Source organism: Urtica dioica, chromosome 8 (assembly GCF_054948205.1).
Source record: "Urtica dioica subsp. dioica isolate 48M chromosome 8, U.dioica_male_clone48M_v1_H2, whole genome shotgun sequence".
Lineage (NCBI taxonomy): Eukaryota > Viridiplantae > Streptophyta > Magnoliopsida > Rosales > Urticaceae > Urtica > Urtica dioica.
The window spans coordinates 7,858,217-7,874,659 of NC_142763.1; the positions used below are offsets into that span (position 1 = coordinate 7,858,217).

A 16,443-nucleotide genomic window follows, 5' to 3' on the forward strand; every position below is an offset into this window, starting at 1 on the left:
ATTCACAACACAAGTTTCTCTCAACTTGTCAAAACTCTACAAAAATCATACTACAACTCTTTCTCTCTCTAGAAAACATAGAGACGAGTACAAATCGTTCACCAAGAACACAATACAACACGACTAATGTTGAGCGTCGGAGAACGCGCCGAGGGAAAACCGTCCGCGTCCCTCTAGATTCACGTTTTCTTGTGGTTACGTGAAAGTGCAAGGATTCGAAGAACCGGAGACTCGAAGATCCGAAGACCCGGACACTAGAAGATCCGATGAACACGTGAGAAATACGAAGAACGTGGAAGATTCAAAGGGTTGAAGACTCAAAGAAGCAAAGACTCAAGAACTCAACGAAGAACACGAAAGATCCCAAGATCCGAAAATTCAAGGACTCGAAAACCCGAAGATCCGAATAACACAAACACGACGAGAAGAGAAGAACTTCACCAAACTCAACCTACGTGCGGTCATAGGGTCCGGCCCTAGATCAAACCACGGACGGTTCTTAGTGCTAATCCAAAAACGCGATTAACATTTTGGCGCTAGAAGGAGGGGTTCCCGAGAACAACCACGAGCTCTCCACCAGCAAATCAACTTCCTTCGCGGAAGACCTTTCAATCCGATGAAGATTGACGCCAAAGCTCTCTTCACGTGAGCTTTATACCACGACCTTTACACTTACCTCAAAGGCTTTCGCCTTGATGATCGGAGACTTTTCTCTCAACAAAATTCAATGGCCCCCTGCCTCGAACACAACAAAAATACTTCATGTCGGAGGCGACGAAGACGCCCCGATGAGATACGAAACAAGACCCCGGAACGGATACGACCGAGACGATTCGACCGGGCACAAAGTCAAAAAGACTCTAAGTCGGAGATGACCGAGACGTCTCGATGAGATACAGAAACTAGACCCCGGAACGGATACGACCGAGATGATCCAATCGGGTACAAAGTAAAAAAGACTCCAAGTCGGAGATGAGCGAGATGTCCCGACGAGATACATAAACTAGACCCGGAACGAATACGACCGAGACACTCCGACCGGGCACAAAGTCAAAAAGACTCCAAGTCAGAGACGACCGAGATGTCTCGACGAGATACAAAAACAAGACTCTGGAACGGATACGACCGAGGCGATCGGACCGGGTACAAAGTAAAAAAGACTCAAAGTCAGAGACGACCGAGACATTCCGAGGAGATGTGAAATCAAGACCCCATAATAGATATGACCAAGACAATCCGACTGACACAAAGACATAATCCTAAATTAGAGAGATGCTTCAACCAAAGATGGAACCAAAACGCGATTAACATTTTGGCGCTAGAAGGAGGGGTTCCCGAGAACAACCACGGGCTCTCCACCAGCAAATTCACTTCCTCCGCGGAAACCAAGAAATTCACTGACAACAAATGGCTAGCCACTTAGCCATCTCCGAGGGCGGTGCCCCTCCAATGGGAGGCGTTGCACTCAACACTCGGGCTCGAGCCCGCCAAGCTCAAGAGAACAACGCCAATCGAGACGAGGCTCACCCCGTGCCCGTTCGTGACGACCGAGACGCACGAATGGAGCGAATTGAGACAAGTCTCTTCCAACTTGCCGACATTGTTGGAAGGATTGGAGGCCGCGACACTGTCGTTGAAGACACCTTCAACGATCAAGACGAGCGAGATGCGCCGGAGTATATCCCATTGGGACCCGAGATGCAAGACTTGGACCAAGGTCCCAACAACGACCACAACCCTAAAGAAGAAGACCTCGAGCCCCGCCAAGAGGTTAGCGACGACGCCCCTGACCCGAGTATTCATGACATTAGGCACATCGTCCTCACGGAGACGAGAGAGAATCGTGAACGTCACCAAAATCACGAGATGCATGAGGCTCGCCGAACGGCAGTTGATCCAAGGTCACGAAACCACCAAGCCATCTCGCGAAGCTTTCACTCCTTCTCCGGGTCAAGAACAAGACATTCGCGTCAATCCGCTTTCGATCGCATAAGCCACAGAGAAGACATGGCAGATAGCACCGACGCTCGGAGATTCACGCCACCAAGACGCGTCCACGACCCATGGCCCGTGCCCCGCCATGACGAGGACCTAAGACAACGACTAAATGCTCGGTGGGAGATTCCACGAAATCTCCCCCCTCCCGAACCAACAAATCTCCGAGCGGGAACGAGACCAATCCCGGCCAACCCGACTCCACTACACATTGCACTTCTCGACCAAGCGTCAAATGAGAGAGGACGCACGACAAGAATTGACACCACAACGACTCCCCTCGACAACACGGACATGATGACCCTCTTCCAAGAGTTAAGGGACGAAGTGCGAGTTCTACGAGCTGCTCAAACCTTGACACCCGACATCCGCGGAATGATGGAGAACGTCGCCTCACCTTTCACCGCGGAAATCCTGGTAGAGGAATTTGCGCGTGAGTTTCGCCTCCCGATCATGTCAGCCTATGACGGGAAGACCGATCCTCTTCCTCATATCCAGCATTACCAGATGTGGATGAAGGTGGGGAGACACTCGTCGGCAATCATGTGTCAGGCATTCTGCCTCACCCTGAGTGGCCCCGCATATCAATGGTTTCTCAAACTGAGGCCTGGGGCCATCCAATCTCTTGAAGAGCTACAAAAAAGCTTCCTTGCTCGTTTCAGCGGCTCTAGAGAACAAAAGCTTGGAAAGAACCATCTCCGCACCATCAAGCAGAGAAGGAATGAGCCTATGCGCGAATACCTCTCGCGATTTACTGAGGAATCAAACAAGGTTGATAGGTTTGATGACAACGACGCTATTTCGGCGATCGTAGATGGACTCCAACTTGGAAGCTTCCTCGACTCTATGATCAAGAAGGAGCCGAAAACAATGATTGAACTCACTGCCCGAGCCGGAAAGTACATTACTCTTGAGGAGTTCGTTCATGGCCGGAGAGTTAACGACCACGGAAGCCGTAGAAGGGAAGAAGATGAATCTGAGGACCAACGAAGGAAGAATGCGAGAAATGATGCCAATGGTCGCCCCCCGACTGACCCAAGGCGTGGCCTAGTGCACAAATTCCAAGATAAGGCCAATTTCACTCCGCTAAACACGAGGCCTGAAAGAATCTTAGTACTAGCTCATGAGAAATTCAGATCCCCCAAACCTTTGAGGATGGAACCGGGTAAGAGATACATGTCAAATTATTGCGAGTTCCACAAGGATCACGGACACTTAACCTCCGAGTGCTTCCATCTGAAGAGGCAAATTGAGGCCCTCATCCAGCAAGGAGAACTGTAAGAGTTCGTCCTTGAGATGATCAACAACGCCAGAGCCTCTACAAGCCAACAAACTGCAACCACCAATGGAGAAACACATGGCCGTAACAACCGAGCGCCGACTCCTCTCAACATCGTCAACTGAAGAGCCGTCTATCAAATTAGAGATCCGTGCCATATATGGATCCCATGGCCTAGATCACCTATTTTGAAATTTGAATTCGCAACCCCCACTGGGAAATGTTTTTATTTTTCTTTATGTCTTTACTTTTGTAAACCCTTAAGAGGGCCCGACTTTTGTAATTCGCATCGCGAACGCCTCTTTTGCAATGAAATAATATTTTTCCGCTCACATTGCTGCTTTTGAATAATTTTCAAAACTTACGCATTCAGAGAAATAAAAGAGTTAAGAAATAAGCAGCCTTACGAGGTCGCGTCTTACGAGACACAGCCCCACGGGGTCATCCTTACGAGGCCACATCATACGAGACCTAATCCTATGGGATCAAGCCTTACGAGGCCACGTCCCACGGGATCCAATCCTACGGGATCAAGCCTTACGAGGCCACGTCCCACGGGACCCAATCCTACGGATCAAGCCTTACGAAGTCACGTCCCACGGGACCCAATCCTACGGGATCAAGCCTTATGAGGCCACGTCCCACGGGACCCAATCCTATGGGATCAAGCCTTACGAGGCCACGTCCCACGGGACCCAATTCTACGGGATCAAGCCTTACGAGGTCACGTCCCACGGGACCCAATCCTACGGGATCAAGCCTTACGAGGCCACGTTCCACGGGACCCAATCATACGGATCAAGCCTTACGAGGGAAAACCCTCCGCGTCCCTCTAGATTCACGTTTTCTTGTGGTTAGGTGAAAGTGCAAGGATTCGAAGAACCGGAGACTCGAAGATCCGAAGACCCGGACACTAGAAGATCCGATGAACACGAAGAACACGAACACGTGAGAAACACGAAGAACGTGGAAGATTCAAAGGGTTGAAGACTCAAGAACTCAACGAAGAACACGAAAGATCCCAAGATCCGAAAATTCAAGGACTCGGAAACCCGAAGATCCGAATAACACAAACACGACGAGAAGAGAAGAACTTCACCAAACTCAACCTACGTGCGGTCATAGGGTCCGGCCCTAGATCGAACCACGGACGGTTCTTAGTGCTAATCCAAAAACGCGATTAACATACACATTAATTATTACACACTACTACAAAATTGATTTTCTGATGCGCAAGACTATCAGATGCGACTAGTCGCACCTAAAAGTCGCATCTAAATGACTTTCAGGTGCGACTAGTCGCATCTGATAGTCTTTCAGAAGCCGAAAAAATTCGCTCAAATTGTCTTTTGATTTTGACAATCCGATGCGACTAGTCGCACCTGAAAATATGTTGAAACTTTCCGGTGCGACTATGTCGCATCAGATAGTTTGAAAATTTTGAGCGGGCCTCATCTCCCCCTCTTTTATTTCATTAGTCTGACGTGGCGAATGAAATTTTTATTTTTTATTTTTATAATCAGGTGCGACTAGTCGCACCTGATAACTAATCAGATGCGACTAGTCGCATCTGATAGTATTATCAGGTGCGATTCTGTCGCACCTGATTATTAGGGTTTTGTTTAAAAACCCAGGTCGCGATCCTTTCTTCTCCAGCCGCTCAAACTCTGTAAAAAAAAAAAAACTCTCTCTCTCCCTGCGAACTTCTCTTCTTCTCCGGTTGTAAACTCATTAGCCCACATCCATCTCATCCGTCCCTCTCTTCTCCGACTAATCCTTCGCCTAAGAACACTTCGCCGACCACCACCGGACCACCACACCGAGCTCTGCCGAGTCCCAGCCACACCGAGCTGCGCCTCCGAGTCTCAAGTTCCGCTGCCTCCGAGTCCCAGCCACACCGAGCTCCGCCGCTGTCGCTGCTCCATCTCCTCCGTCCCTCTCTTCTCGGCCTCTTCCTTCGCCGACCACCACGCCACGTACCCGTACCCGGCCACCGGACCTCCGCCTCATCCGGCCACCGGACCTCGCCAGTCACCACTGCCTCTCTCTCTCACTCGGTATTTATCTCTCTCACTCCCTCTCTGCCTCGCTCCCTCTCTGCCTCGCTCTCTCACAGCTCGGTTTAAACTCACAGCCGTACGTCGTCTCGTGCCTCCGGACCTCGCCGTGCGCTCAGCCCCGGCCCCGCTGCCTCCGAGTCACCACCGACTCTCTCTCTCACTCAGTATTTCTCTCTCTCACTCCCTCTCTGCCTCGCTCCCTCTCTGCCTCGCTCTCTCTAACTCGGTTTAAACTCACAACCGTCGTCTCGTGCCTCCGGACCTCACCGTGCGCTCAGCCCCGACCCCGCTGCCTCCGAGTCCCAGCCACACCGAGCCTCTGTCCCCGAGTCCCAGCCTCCGAGCCGCTGTCCCCGAGTCCCCGGCCGGCCGTCCTAGGTTAGTGTATATATATATTAGTGTATATATTAGTTAGTTAGGTTAGTGTATATATATAATATGTTAGGTTAGTGTATATATATAATATGTTAGGTTAGTTAATTAATGTGAATTATGTAAGTTAATAATAATGTGTAACTTAATTAGTATTAATTTGATAATTAATTTAACATGTTTAGTAATTTGAAAATTAATTTTGATAATTTATTGTAAATTAGTTAGTATTAATATGATATATGGTTAAAATAAGTTTGATTTTGATAATTAAGTTTAATAATGTGATTAGTTTATATTAGGTTAAAATTAAGTTTTAGTTGTTTTTTGACATGTTTTGAAATATAGTTTGTGACATTTTTAAATTTTTTGCTTTTAATTAATTTAGATTAATTGTAAGTAAATTATTACCTAGAAATTGTAATTAGTTTAATAATTACATTTATGTTGCTTAGTTTATAATTAGTTAATTAATTTGTGATAAGTTTACGTAGTTGATTTAACATGTAATTAAATTGTAATTTAAATAAGAAAAATAGTTTTGTGACATGCTTTGATAGTTTGTGACATGTTTGATAGTTTGTGATATTTTGTTTATTTCGATTTTTCATTTATAAATGTTGTGATCGAACCACGGAGGTTCGGTTTAGGGCTGAGCTAATTTATAGGATAGTTCTGGATGGTTTGTGTATGTTTTTAAATAATTTTGCAGGTTTTTGGTTTGTCAGTATAATAGGGGAAACTCTGCCGAAATTTCGGTAGAGTTTCGAATTAATTAGTTTAAAACCTCCCAACTTATTCAATCCGAGCTCAAAATAACATATAATTCATAATCTCTCTTTCATTTTGATCTCCGTCGTCCTTTATCAATAACTCTTCCAAACTTTCATTTCTCGCTCTCATTCAGCGAAATGTCCAATCCAAGTAGAGATTGGATCACAGAGAATAATCGGGTGACATTGCAGTACAAAACCGGTGTTAACGAGTTTATTCGCGCTGCAAGAAGATTCCCGAACGAAATTGGCAAATATCGGTGTCCTTGCAAACCTTGCAACAACGTGAGATGGCACGACATCGGGGTTGTCAGGAATCATTTGCTGAACAAGGGGTTTACCCCAGGCTACACAAAATGGTATCATCACGGCGAGCTCGAGCATGTCGTACTTCCTCATGAAGAAGATTCCATCGGAGGAACAGATCAGAGAAGAATAGGAGGATTGCACGGTGCTGTGGAGGATATCAGGGATCACGAGGATTTCGACGATGCTACGGAGCCGACCCAGAGCGAGGTGCGTGCAGAGGAGCAAGTGGAAGACCTCTTCGCCGAGTTGGAAGCAGAATTGTACCCTGGATGCAAAGAGTTTTCTTCTTTGTCGTTCTTGGTTTCGTTGATGCACCTCAAAGTCACGAACCATTGGACGAACAAGTCTTTTACAGAACTCTTGCAGCTCTTGAAGAAGTCTCATCCAGCTGGTAATCGAATTCCGGAGAAGCATTACGAGGCAAAGGCGAAGCTGAAGCGTTTTGGCATGGGATACGAGATGATCGATGCGTGTATTAACGATTGTGTCCTATTTCGAAAAGATCTCGCGGAAGTCGACGTGTGCCCAGTATGCAACGAGAGCAGATGGAAGCCAACTGGGAAAATGATACCGCAAAAGATTTTGCGATATTTTCCCCTGAAAGATCGATTGAAGCGGTTGTACGCGTCTCGACACACGTCGCTTTTGATGCAGTGGCACGAAAGAGATCGCGTCAGGGAAGTTGGTGTTCTACGACATCCTGCGGATGGTACGACGTGGAAAAACCTGGACGAGAGATACCCAGGCTTTGCTGCAGAGCCTCGAAACGTGCGGCTTGGACTAGCTGCGGATGGATTCAATCCGTTCGGAGAAATGAGTTTATCGTACAGCATGTGGCCTGTGGTACTAACTGCGTACAACTTGCCGCCTTGGTTATGCATGAAGAAAGAGTACTTGATGCTGACGCTTTTGATCCCGGGGCCTCACTCACCAGGAAAGGACATGGACGTGTTTTTGCAGCCAATTGTCGAAGAGTTGAAAGAACTGTGGGAGACCGGATTCCGCGTTCGAGATGGCGCCAACGATGAAGTGTTTCGATTGCGTGCCGCGCTACTTTGGACGATTAACGATTTTCCAGCTCGATCCTATTTATCGGGATGGAGTGGCCAAGGGTATCTCGCTTGCCCGACGTGCAACCTTGACACGCCGTCTTTGAAAGTCAGAAACAGGATCGTCTACTACGACCATCGTCGATTCTTGCGTATGCGTCACCGATTGAGAAAAAGCACCGATCACTACAAGGATCGCCACGAGAAACGCAGTAAACCCGAGAAGTTGACTCCGCAAGACATACTCGCTCAGTTGGCTAGTGTCTCTTGCACGACAACTGGCAAACATGCTGGCTCTGTGGGCAGAAAACGAAAGCGAGCCGAGTGCGAACTAAATTGGGCCAAGAAAAGCATCTTTTACGAGTTGCCGTACTGGTCAGATTTGGAGTTGAAGCATAACATGGACTTCATGCACATAGAGAAGAACGTGTGCGAGAATCTTCTCGGAACCTTGCTCAGCTTAGAAAAGAAGAACTACGACACAGATAAGGCGAGGTTTGATTTGATGGACTTGGGCATCAAGACCGCTCTCCACTTGAAAAAACAAGGGGATTCGTGGTACAAACCGCGAGCATCTTACACCTTAACCCTTGTTCAGAGGCAGCGATTTACCGAGTTCCTCCAATCTGTCAAATTTCCAGATGGGGTTGCTGGGAATTTGAAGAAAAATGTGACTGCTGATGGAAAACTCACAGGTTTGAAGTCGCATGATTGCCACGTGATCTTGCAGAGGTTGTTGGCTGTTGGTATTCGTCCTTTTGTGCCAAAAGAAATACATCAGACGATCTCCGAGCTTTGCAACTTTTTCAAGCTGATAAGTTCGAGAACCTTGAGAGTAGAAGATCTTGAAAATGCGCAAGAGTCTATCATCGAGATCTTGTGTAAGCTTGAGATGATATTTCCACCAGCTTTTTTCACGATCATGATTCACGTGGCGATTCATCTACCAGATGAAGCGTTGTATGGCGGCCCGGTGCATATGCGGTGGATGTACCCATTTGAGAGATACCTTGGGACATTAAAACATTTTGTCAAAAATAGAGCTAGACCAGAAGGATCTATTGCGGAAGCTTATGTTGTAGAAGAAGCTCTGACGTTCGTTGCAAGGTATCTTGAAGATAAAAAAAGTGTAGATGAAGTTCAAGTGCAAGAGCTCTCTGTTTTTCGATCCGAGATGTGTGTGCCTTATGGGATGATGAAACCGATAGTATTAGACGATGAACAGAAAGAGAACGCGGAGTGGTACATCTATACCAACTGTCCTGAAGTGGATCCATATTTGACGTAAGTTATCGTTGGGAATGTGTTTCAATTCATTCTTTTTTATATATTGCTATTGAAGTAATGTTTTTAATAACAGCGAGCATTTGGATCTCTTGAGCGAAGTCCACACAAGGGTCGATTTCTTTTTTGGCTCATCGACATTTGAACGTAAGTTTATTCTAATTTTGTAATTTTTTTTGCAATAAATACATTACTCATATTTTCATAAGAACTGCAGAGTAGGGAAGATGGGACTTTGGCCTCGGCGTTAAACACGTGGGAGAAAAAACATCAAGACGATCAAGGCAATTGGACGACAGCTTGGGCGCAACAAGCATTTGTAAGTTACTTGTGTTAATTACTTAATAATCAAGTTTCGATAATCTTAATAATTTTTTTAACATATGTTTGAAGGCGCGAATTATGACTCAAGTCGAGGATATGCAGCGACAAGCAGCGGAGTCAGGCCAAATGTTTGACATAGACCAGGCGGAGCAGTTTGCGATGGATACTGTTCTCGGGCAACGTCGAGATTGGTATGTCGGGATAGGTCCCTCGATCCCGAGATCCTCGTATCTCTTGGCTCAGGCTCAGGACGACAGCTCGTCCTCAGGTTCTTCATCGACGCGCGTTCCAGATCCAGTGATTAGCGAGCTACAAGCAGCGTTGGCCGCACAACAAGCTCAGATGGAGGCGTTTCAGCGACAGTTCTTTGCCTACACACAGCAGCATCCGTCTCCCATGCAGACATCCCCCGCGATGATGCACCCTGCCACGACGCCGCCATCAGCTTCAATGCCGAATGTTCAGACGCCGGCATCCGCTTCAATGCCGAATGTTCAGACGCCGCCATCCGCTTCCATGCCAAATGCTGATCAGACGCCAGGTTCGGTAGAATTTCAGCGACATCGTTCGAGCGGCAGCGCATCAGGCCGCCAAGGCACACGAGCAAGATCTGGCGGAAGAGGAGGCCGTGCATTCCAGAATTGGCAGACTTCGAATGAAAAAGGGAAACAAAAAGAATAAATTGTAATTTTTTTAATTTATTGAATGTAAATTATCAAATTTTATGAATTTAATATTATTATTTATATACTTATTCTAATTAATATTATTCAAATTATTTATTTAATATAACAAAAAAAATTATTTAATTAATTTTTTAAATTATAATTTTTATATATTTAAATGGCTGATTCTAATAGAATCAGCATTTTAAAAAAAAATACTACAGACAATCGGATGCGACTAGTCGCATCTGATACTTCCGCGGGAAGAGTATCGGATGCGACTAGTCGCATCGGATTGTACTAACACCCGCCAAATATTTCGCGGGGAATTACTATCAGATGCGACTAGTCGCATCTGATACTTTCGCGGGAAGAGTATCAGATGCGACTAGTCGCATCTGATACTATAATTCACGCTTTAATTTCTTATTTTGAGGGATATTTAGGTGCGACGTTTGGTGCGACTTGTCGCACCTAAAATGTCGCACCTGATAGTGATGACTTTCAGGTGCGACTAGTCGCACCTAATATCATCAGGAGATGCGACTTTGTCGCATCCAAAGTCGCACCTGATGATACTTTCAGGTGCGACATTTATGCTTTCAGGTGCGACTTTTGTCGCACCTGATGCTATCAATTGTACTAGTGACACCAAAACAATTATCTCCACGAATAATGTATTTGCTGTCAAGCTCAATCCGAGCTCACTCTCTAATAACAACCACATCTCCGATATCCAACTTACCCATGCAGCGAGATCAAGACCACAGTAACAACAACAACAACCATGTCTCCCAGTGAAGAAGTGGCTCGCGATTTCTCTCTGTTCCTGAAGATCTACAAAGACGGCCACATCGAGCGGCTCGTCGGCGTCGACTTCGTCCCTCCCTCGCTCGACCCCGAAACCGGCGTCGAGTCCCGAGACGCCGTGATCTCCGCCGAGACCGACCTCTCCGCCAGGCTCTACCTCCCCGCGAAAAGAGAAGATCATCGCAATCAGAAACTCCCGGTGGTGATATACTTCCACGGCGGGGGATTCTGCGTCGAAACCCCGTTCTGTGCAAAATACCACTCCGCCGTGACGTCCCTCGTCGCCGAGTCCAACGCCGTCGCGATCTCCGTCGACTACCGCCTCGCTCCCGAGAACCCCGTCCCGATCCCCTACGAAGACTCGTGGGCCGCGGTCCTCTGGGCCGCGGCCCACGCGGGAGGAGCCGGCCCGGACGAGTGGCTGAACTCCTGGGCCGACTTCTCGCGAGTCTACTTCGGCGGCGACAGCGCCGGGGCCAACATAGCCCACAACCTCGCCGTCCGAGCCGGGAAAGAAGCGGCTCTGGCGGCGATGGGGGTGGTTTTGGCCGGAGTTGTGCTGGTGCATCCCTATTTCTGGGGCTCGGAGGCGGTCGGGATGGAGCCGGAGAAGAGGGCGATGGCGGAGGGAATATGGCGGTTCGCGTGCCCCGGGAGTCGGGACGGGTCGGACGATGTGTTGATGAATCCGGCCAAGGACCGGAGTTTGGGGAGGCTCGGGTGCAAGAGGGTCTTGGTGTGCGTGGCGGAGAAGGACGGGCTTAGGGAGAGGGGTTGGTTCTACAAGGAGACCTTGGAGAAGAGCGGCTGGGCCGGGACGGTCGAGATGTTGGAGTCTCGAGGGTCCGATCACGTTTTCCACTTGGCCGATCCCAGAAGTAAGGGTGAACCAGCACCGCGCCGCGGATCCCGACGCCGCCGGAGAGCAGGGTGGCGCGGTGGGCGATGTTGGCGCCGGCGCTGTATCCGGCGAGGAAGATTCGGGTGAGGGCGGCGCGGGGGAGGGCGGCGGAGGGGAGCCAGCGGAGGGCGGCGAGTGCATTCATCGTCGTAGGCGGCAGGGAGGGGGTATTCGGGGGCGAGGTGGTAGTCGACGGAGACAACGACGGCGGGGGCGGCGGCGGCGAGGGAGTTGAGGAGGGGGTGGTAAGTCGGCGAAGAGGCCGACTCGATGAGGAAAGCACCGCCGTGGAAATAGACGACCACTGGGAGGAGCTTCTGCTGGGCCCAGTGGAGGAGAAAACAAAATATTTTTTTACGTTGAGAGAGAGAGAACTTTATTTTACATTGCAAATACGTTTACCATAATACCCACTTTTAGGCCACACGTTAGAAGCACGTGGCCATTTTCAGGCTATTTTAACATTAAACTTGACAAAAGGACTAAAAAGAAATTAATGTCTAACGTAAAGGGGGAAAATGCATTTTTTAAAAATTTCGAGAGATAGTTGTTAAAGTCATTATAGTTCAGCGAGAAAAAAATATTATTTTAATATACCTAATACTTGATAAAATATCACGAATAACCGCTTCCTTGGAAAAAATAATATTATTTTGAGAGTCTACCATAAAAAAAATATATGATTTTGAGAGTATTTAAACCTAAAATTCTTTAAAAAAAATCTATAATCTTTTAAATTTACGATTAATTTTTTTTTTCGATGGTTTTCAATGATTTTCGAAGATAAAAACTAACGTCCAAACATCTACTTTAGATGACACTAACTTTTATTTGTGAAGTCTACTCACTCATGCGTGAGGACATGGATTCAAGCCCTCGCAAAAACAATATGCAATTTATTTGTAATCTAAGCTTATAATATTTCACATGATAAAAAAATATAAAATGTATGAATGAAAATATAATTAAAAAAAAACGATTTAAACTGTCATTTTTTACTTAAAAATGACAAAAGTCTAATTTCATATATTTTCGAAATAATATATCCAATGATTTTTGTTAATAATGAGGTTCATAATATATAAGAGCCTCTACAACAGGGTCGTCGCCGCCGAGCTCACCGAGAAGGTCCGGAAGATGGCCGCGGAGAGAGGGGTCACTTTCAAGATGTACAAGAGGCGCGGCGTCACCGCAGTGAAAGAGATGGAAAAGGAGACTCAGAAGCGTCGGATCCGGAACGAGGCTCGCAAGGCCCGTGTCAACCGCCGGCATCGTGGCGGGCCTTCGTCTCGCCGGTAGTTGACTTTGACTTTGACTTTGAAGGAATTCTGGACTGTGACTCCTCCGAGGATCGAAATGTCGGATATCGTCTCGATTCGATCGAGGAATCTCTGGCTGATCTCGCCGAGCTCTGTTGCGAAGAAGGATCCGGGAACGCGGCGGCGATAGCGACAAGGAACGGAGCGCTGGAGTTGGTGTGTTCCTTGGGCAAGATTCGAGTCGAGCATAAAAAAGCTCTTTTTTCGGCTTTAAAAGCGATGGCAGTTTTGCTTCATGGTATGTGATCGTCACTTTTTCCATTCAGTCTATGGACAATATTCCTTTCTTTCTTTCACAACTAGTTGTTTGGATGGTGATATTTATGTACGTAAACTAGTGTTTGAAATAACCACTTAGATCTAGGTGTATGGAAGATATGAATGTGGAAATAGGAGGTGGTTTTGGGGCTTTGTTTTTTTTTTTTTTTTTTTTTTTTGTTCGTTTATAATATAAATTTCGAAGGCATAAAATTGCTGCTCAGACTGTGTGAGCTTGTTCCTGGTGTTGAATATGTATGCTTATCCCGTTCCAGATCTCCAAAGCACGGAAATATTCCGGGCCAGTGGTGGGCCTTCAATCGTGGTGGGTATTATGAACGACTGTGCCCAGAATATAGATATCCTCGATGCCGGTTTCGCTGTGGTTGCTGCGGCTTCAACCGGAAATGAGGTTTTGAAAGAGTCGTTCGTGGAGCTCAAAATAGACGTGCTAATCATGGGAGCGTTTGATACGCACGGCAACGGAAGCGTCCAAAGCTTGTATGATGCGATACGTGTTCTCTTAACGCCCGACGATAATCGTGTTGTGGCTTCACAAGTAAGACACTTTTTCCTTATAACTAGGGTGAATTAGATGTGCTCTTTTTTCATTATTGAGGCTTAGTTCTTGATCCGGTAGATTATATATGGATTGGTCCTGCAAAAGAAAGATTGTGATAGTTTTTTAAATTACAGGTGTATGGCTATGCAAGGAAGTTTGCTAAGATACGAATAGCGGGAGCGCTCGTGGGTTCATTGCAGGTCAAGCTTAGCTCTCCGAGTTTGGTTTCAGCTAGCACTGCTTTAAGGGCACTTTCTGTTTGTTAAGGCATCAGTGTGACGTGGCATTACTACCTCGCTATAGTCATTCTCTTTGATTCATGCTCTTGTCCTACGTGGCATACCTTTACTCTTTTTACTGTTTCATTGCCTAGTATAAATACCTGTGTTTGTACTGCACATTACAACTTCAGTCAATACAATTCATTACTCTCTCTAGAGCTCTCAATCTCTCTCTAGAATCTTGATATGGTATCAGAGCCCTAACCCCGGCTTCGGAAAGGGAGATCCAATCATGGCGACAGAGTCGACGACTGTGGTGGATGATACAACAGGATACAATTCTGCGAGAGTGAGTCCAATTGTGTTCAACAATCCAATTGGAATGAAACTCGATCTCAATAACTTTCTTGTTTGGCGAAAACAAGTTCTCTCAACAGTGAGAGGACATGATCTGCAAGATTTTCTTCTGTCAAGCACTGGCGGAGCACCGGTGAAGTTTGCTGAGCTCGGAGACGAAGAACTGGAGGTTGTTACTCCAGCGTATCGGATTTGGGAGAGACAAGATCAGCTGTTGGTCTCGTGGCTTCTCTCGTCAATGACTGAAGGAGTTCTTACTCGCATGGTGATGTTTTGTTAAAAACGATTGTAAATGTGTTTATAGCTAAAGAGTTGAAAAAAATTAATGAATTTGTAAGATAGTTGAGGTTTGCTTAAATTTAGTGAAATTGTCCTAAATTTACAAAATGTGCAAGAGTATTGAGTTCAGAGTTGATAAAAAATATTGCGAATCCGGTCGGAGTTCAGAGCTATTCTAGCTTATCATCATCTGGAATGCCTCAATTATCCAGTCTAACTCTAAACACCATGCTGAAATAGTTCTTTTAGGACTTATGTTTATGAACGCACCGATTTGTGTGCGCTAAAATAATAGATTAAGATTCAGTAATGAAAAATATAAACGAATCAGAATTTTAGGTATTTTTTTTGTCTCTCCTGAGTTGCATTTTATACATGCACGAAAATGACTTTTTTCTGATTGGATTCTATTAGACTTTTTCAAAACTCAACTCTCTCGAAATAAGAAAATTGATATCACAATGAATGAGTACCTGCTAAAGATTAGAAGTCTAGTTGATCTGCTAGTTCTAGTCGGAGAATCCTATACAGAGAAAGATCATGTGGAAGCAATTTGTGATGGATTGCCTGATGAGTATGAAACGTTTATATTGGCAACCTCTACTCGCAATGATAAGTTTTCAGTGGATGAAATTGAAGCTTTACTCCTTGCTCAAGAGGCTAGAATTGAGAAGAAGAGTTTTGAGCTGGATTTGCCTCAGTCCAAGAGCTCTAAGTCTTTCAGTGCCAATTATTCGTCGATGAACTCTCACTATGATCGTAGAGGAGGAGGATCTGGTTATCAAGGCCAGAAACAGTATTTCAATGGAGGTGGATACAATTTCTCAGGAGGTCCACAAAGTCATGGCTACAACAGTTACTTCAGAGGATCACAGGGAATTCGTGGTGCTTAGCGAGGACGAGGCCGTGGTTTTGGACAACCAATCATGTGACGTCTGAGCTGCAGAACCTGGAGTTACAGTCAGAGTACCATGGTGGTGAACAACTCCATATTGGTGATGGTAAAGGACTCTTGATTAAGCATAATGGTCACACATCTTTTGAGTCTCCTTTTACTAGCCACAAACTTGATCTAAAAAGTCTCTTGCATGTCCCAGAAATTACCAAAAATCTGCTTAGTGTGTCCAAATTTTGCACTGATAATGATGTCCTTTTTGAATTTCATTCTACTCGATGTTTTGTCAAGGACCAGAGTACCAGGACTATACTTTTGGAGGGAATTCTTATAGATGGACTGTACGTATTTGACAAGGCTCAAGTGTCACTCCATTCCTTACCTAAGTCTAGAGTCTCTCAGTCATATTCATGTACTAGGGAAATAACAAACTGTAAAGCCTTCATTTCAGCTAGTGTACCTAAACTTGATCTTTTTCAACTTTGGCATAACAGGCTTGGCCATCCTGCTTGTAAAGTTGTTCAGAATGTCATGACAAAACTAAACATTTCTCAATCTCTGAATAACACAGCCAAAGATGTTTGTTCTGCTTGCTGTTATGGAAAAATACACAAATTTCCCTATTTTGCCTTAGAAACTGTATATCACAAACCTCTTGAGCTTATTGTCACTGATTTGTGGGGTCCCTCACCTGTACAGTCCAGGAATGGCTTCAAATATTACATCACATT

General features: G+C 45.9%; 2 protein-coding genes across 2 annotated transcripts; both read left to right on the forward strand.

Moving 5' to 3' along the window:
• The first annotated feature begins 9,248 nt into the window (after positions 1 to 9,248).
• Positions 9,249 to 10,825, forward strand: LOC149387763 (uncharacterized). The gene is made up of 4 exons (XM_089622245.1): positions 9,249 to 9,268; positions 9,339 to 9,440; positions 9,515 to 10,040; positions 10,803 to 10,825. Exons 3-4 carry the CDS (start codon positions 9,524 to 9,526, stop codon positions 10,823 to 10,825), a joined length of 540 nt encoding a protein of 179 aa, XP_089478371.1. The 5' UTR covers positions 9,249 to 9,268; positions 9,339 to 9,440; positions 9,515 to 9,523.
• Positions 10,826 to 10,894: 69 nt separating this feature from the next.
• Positions 10,895 to 14,368, forward strand: LOC149387764 (uncharacterized). The gene is made up of 4 exons (XM_089622246.1): positions 10,895 to 11,798; positions 12,908 to 13,378; positions 13,674 to 13,957; positions 14,095 to 14,368. The coding sequence occupies exons 1-4, from the start codon at positions 10,898 to 10,900 to the stop codon at positions 14,224 to 14,226; spliced, it is 1,788 nt and encodes a 595-aa protein (XP_089478372.1). The 5' UTR covers positions 10,895 to 10,897; the 3' UTR covers positions 14,227 to 14,368.
• Positions 14,369 to 16,443: the final 2,075 nt, after the last annotated feature.

Coding starts and splice junctions, on each gene's coding strand:
- LOC149387763 (XM_089622245.1), top strand. CDS start 9,524: ATGACTCAAGTCGAGGATATGCAGCGACAAGCAGCGGAGTCAGGCCAA. Junction 10,041..10,802: donor CAGCGCATCAGGCCGCCAAG/GCACACGAGCAA, acceptor TTTGCTGTCAAG/CTCAATCCGAGCTCACTCTC.
- LOC149387764 (XM_089622246.1), top strand. CDS start 10,898: ATGTCTCCCAGTGAAGAAGTGGCTCGCGATTTCTCTCTGTTCCTGAAG. Junction 11,799..12,907: donor CCACTTGGCCGATCCCAGAA/GTAAGGGTGAAC, acceptor ATAATATATAAG/AGCCTCTACAACAGGGTCGT. Junction 13,958..14,094: donor ATCGTGTTGTGGCTTCACAA/GTAAGACACTTT, acceptor TTTAAATTACAG/GTGTATGGCTATGCAAGGAA.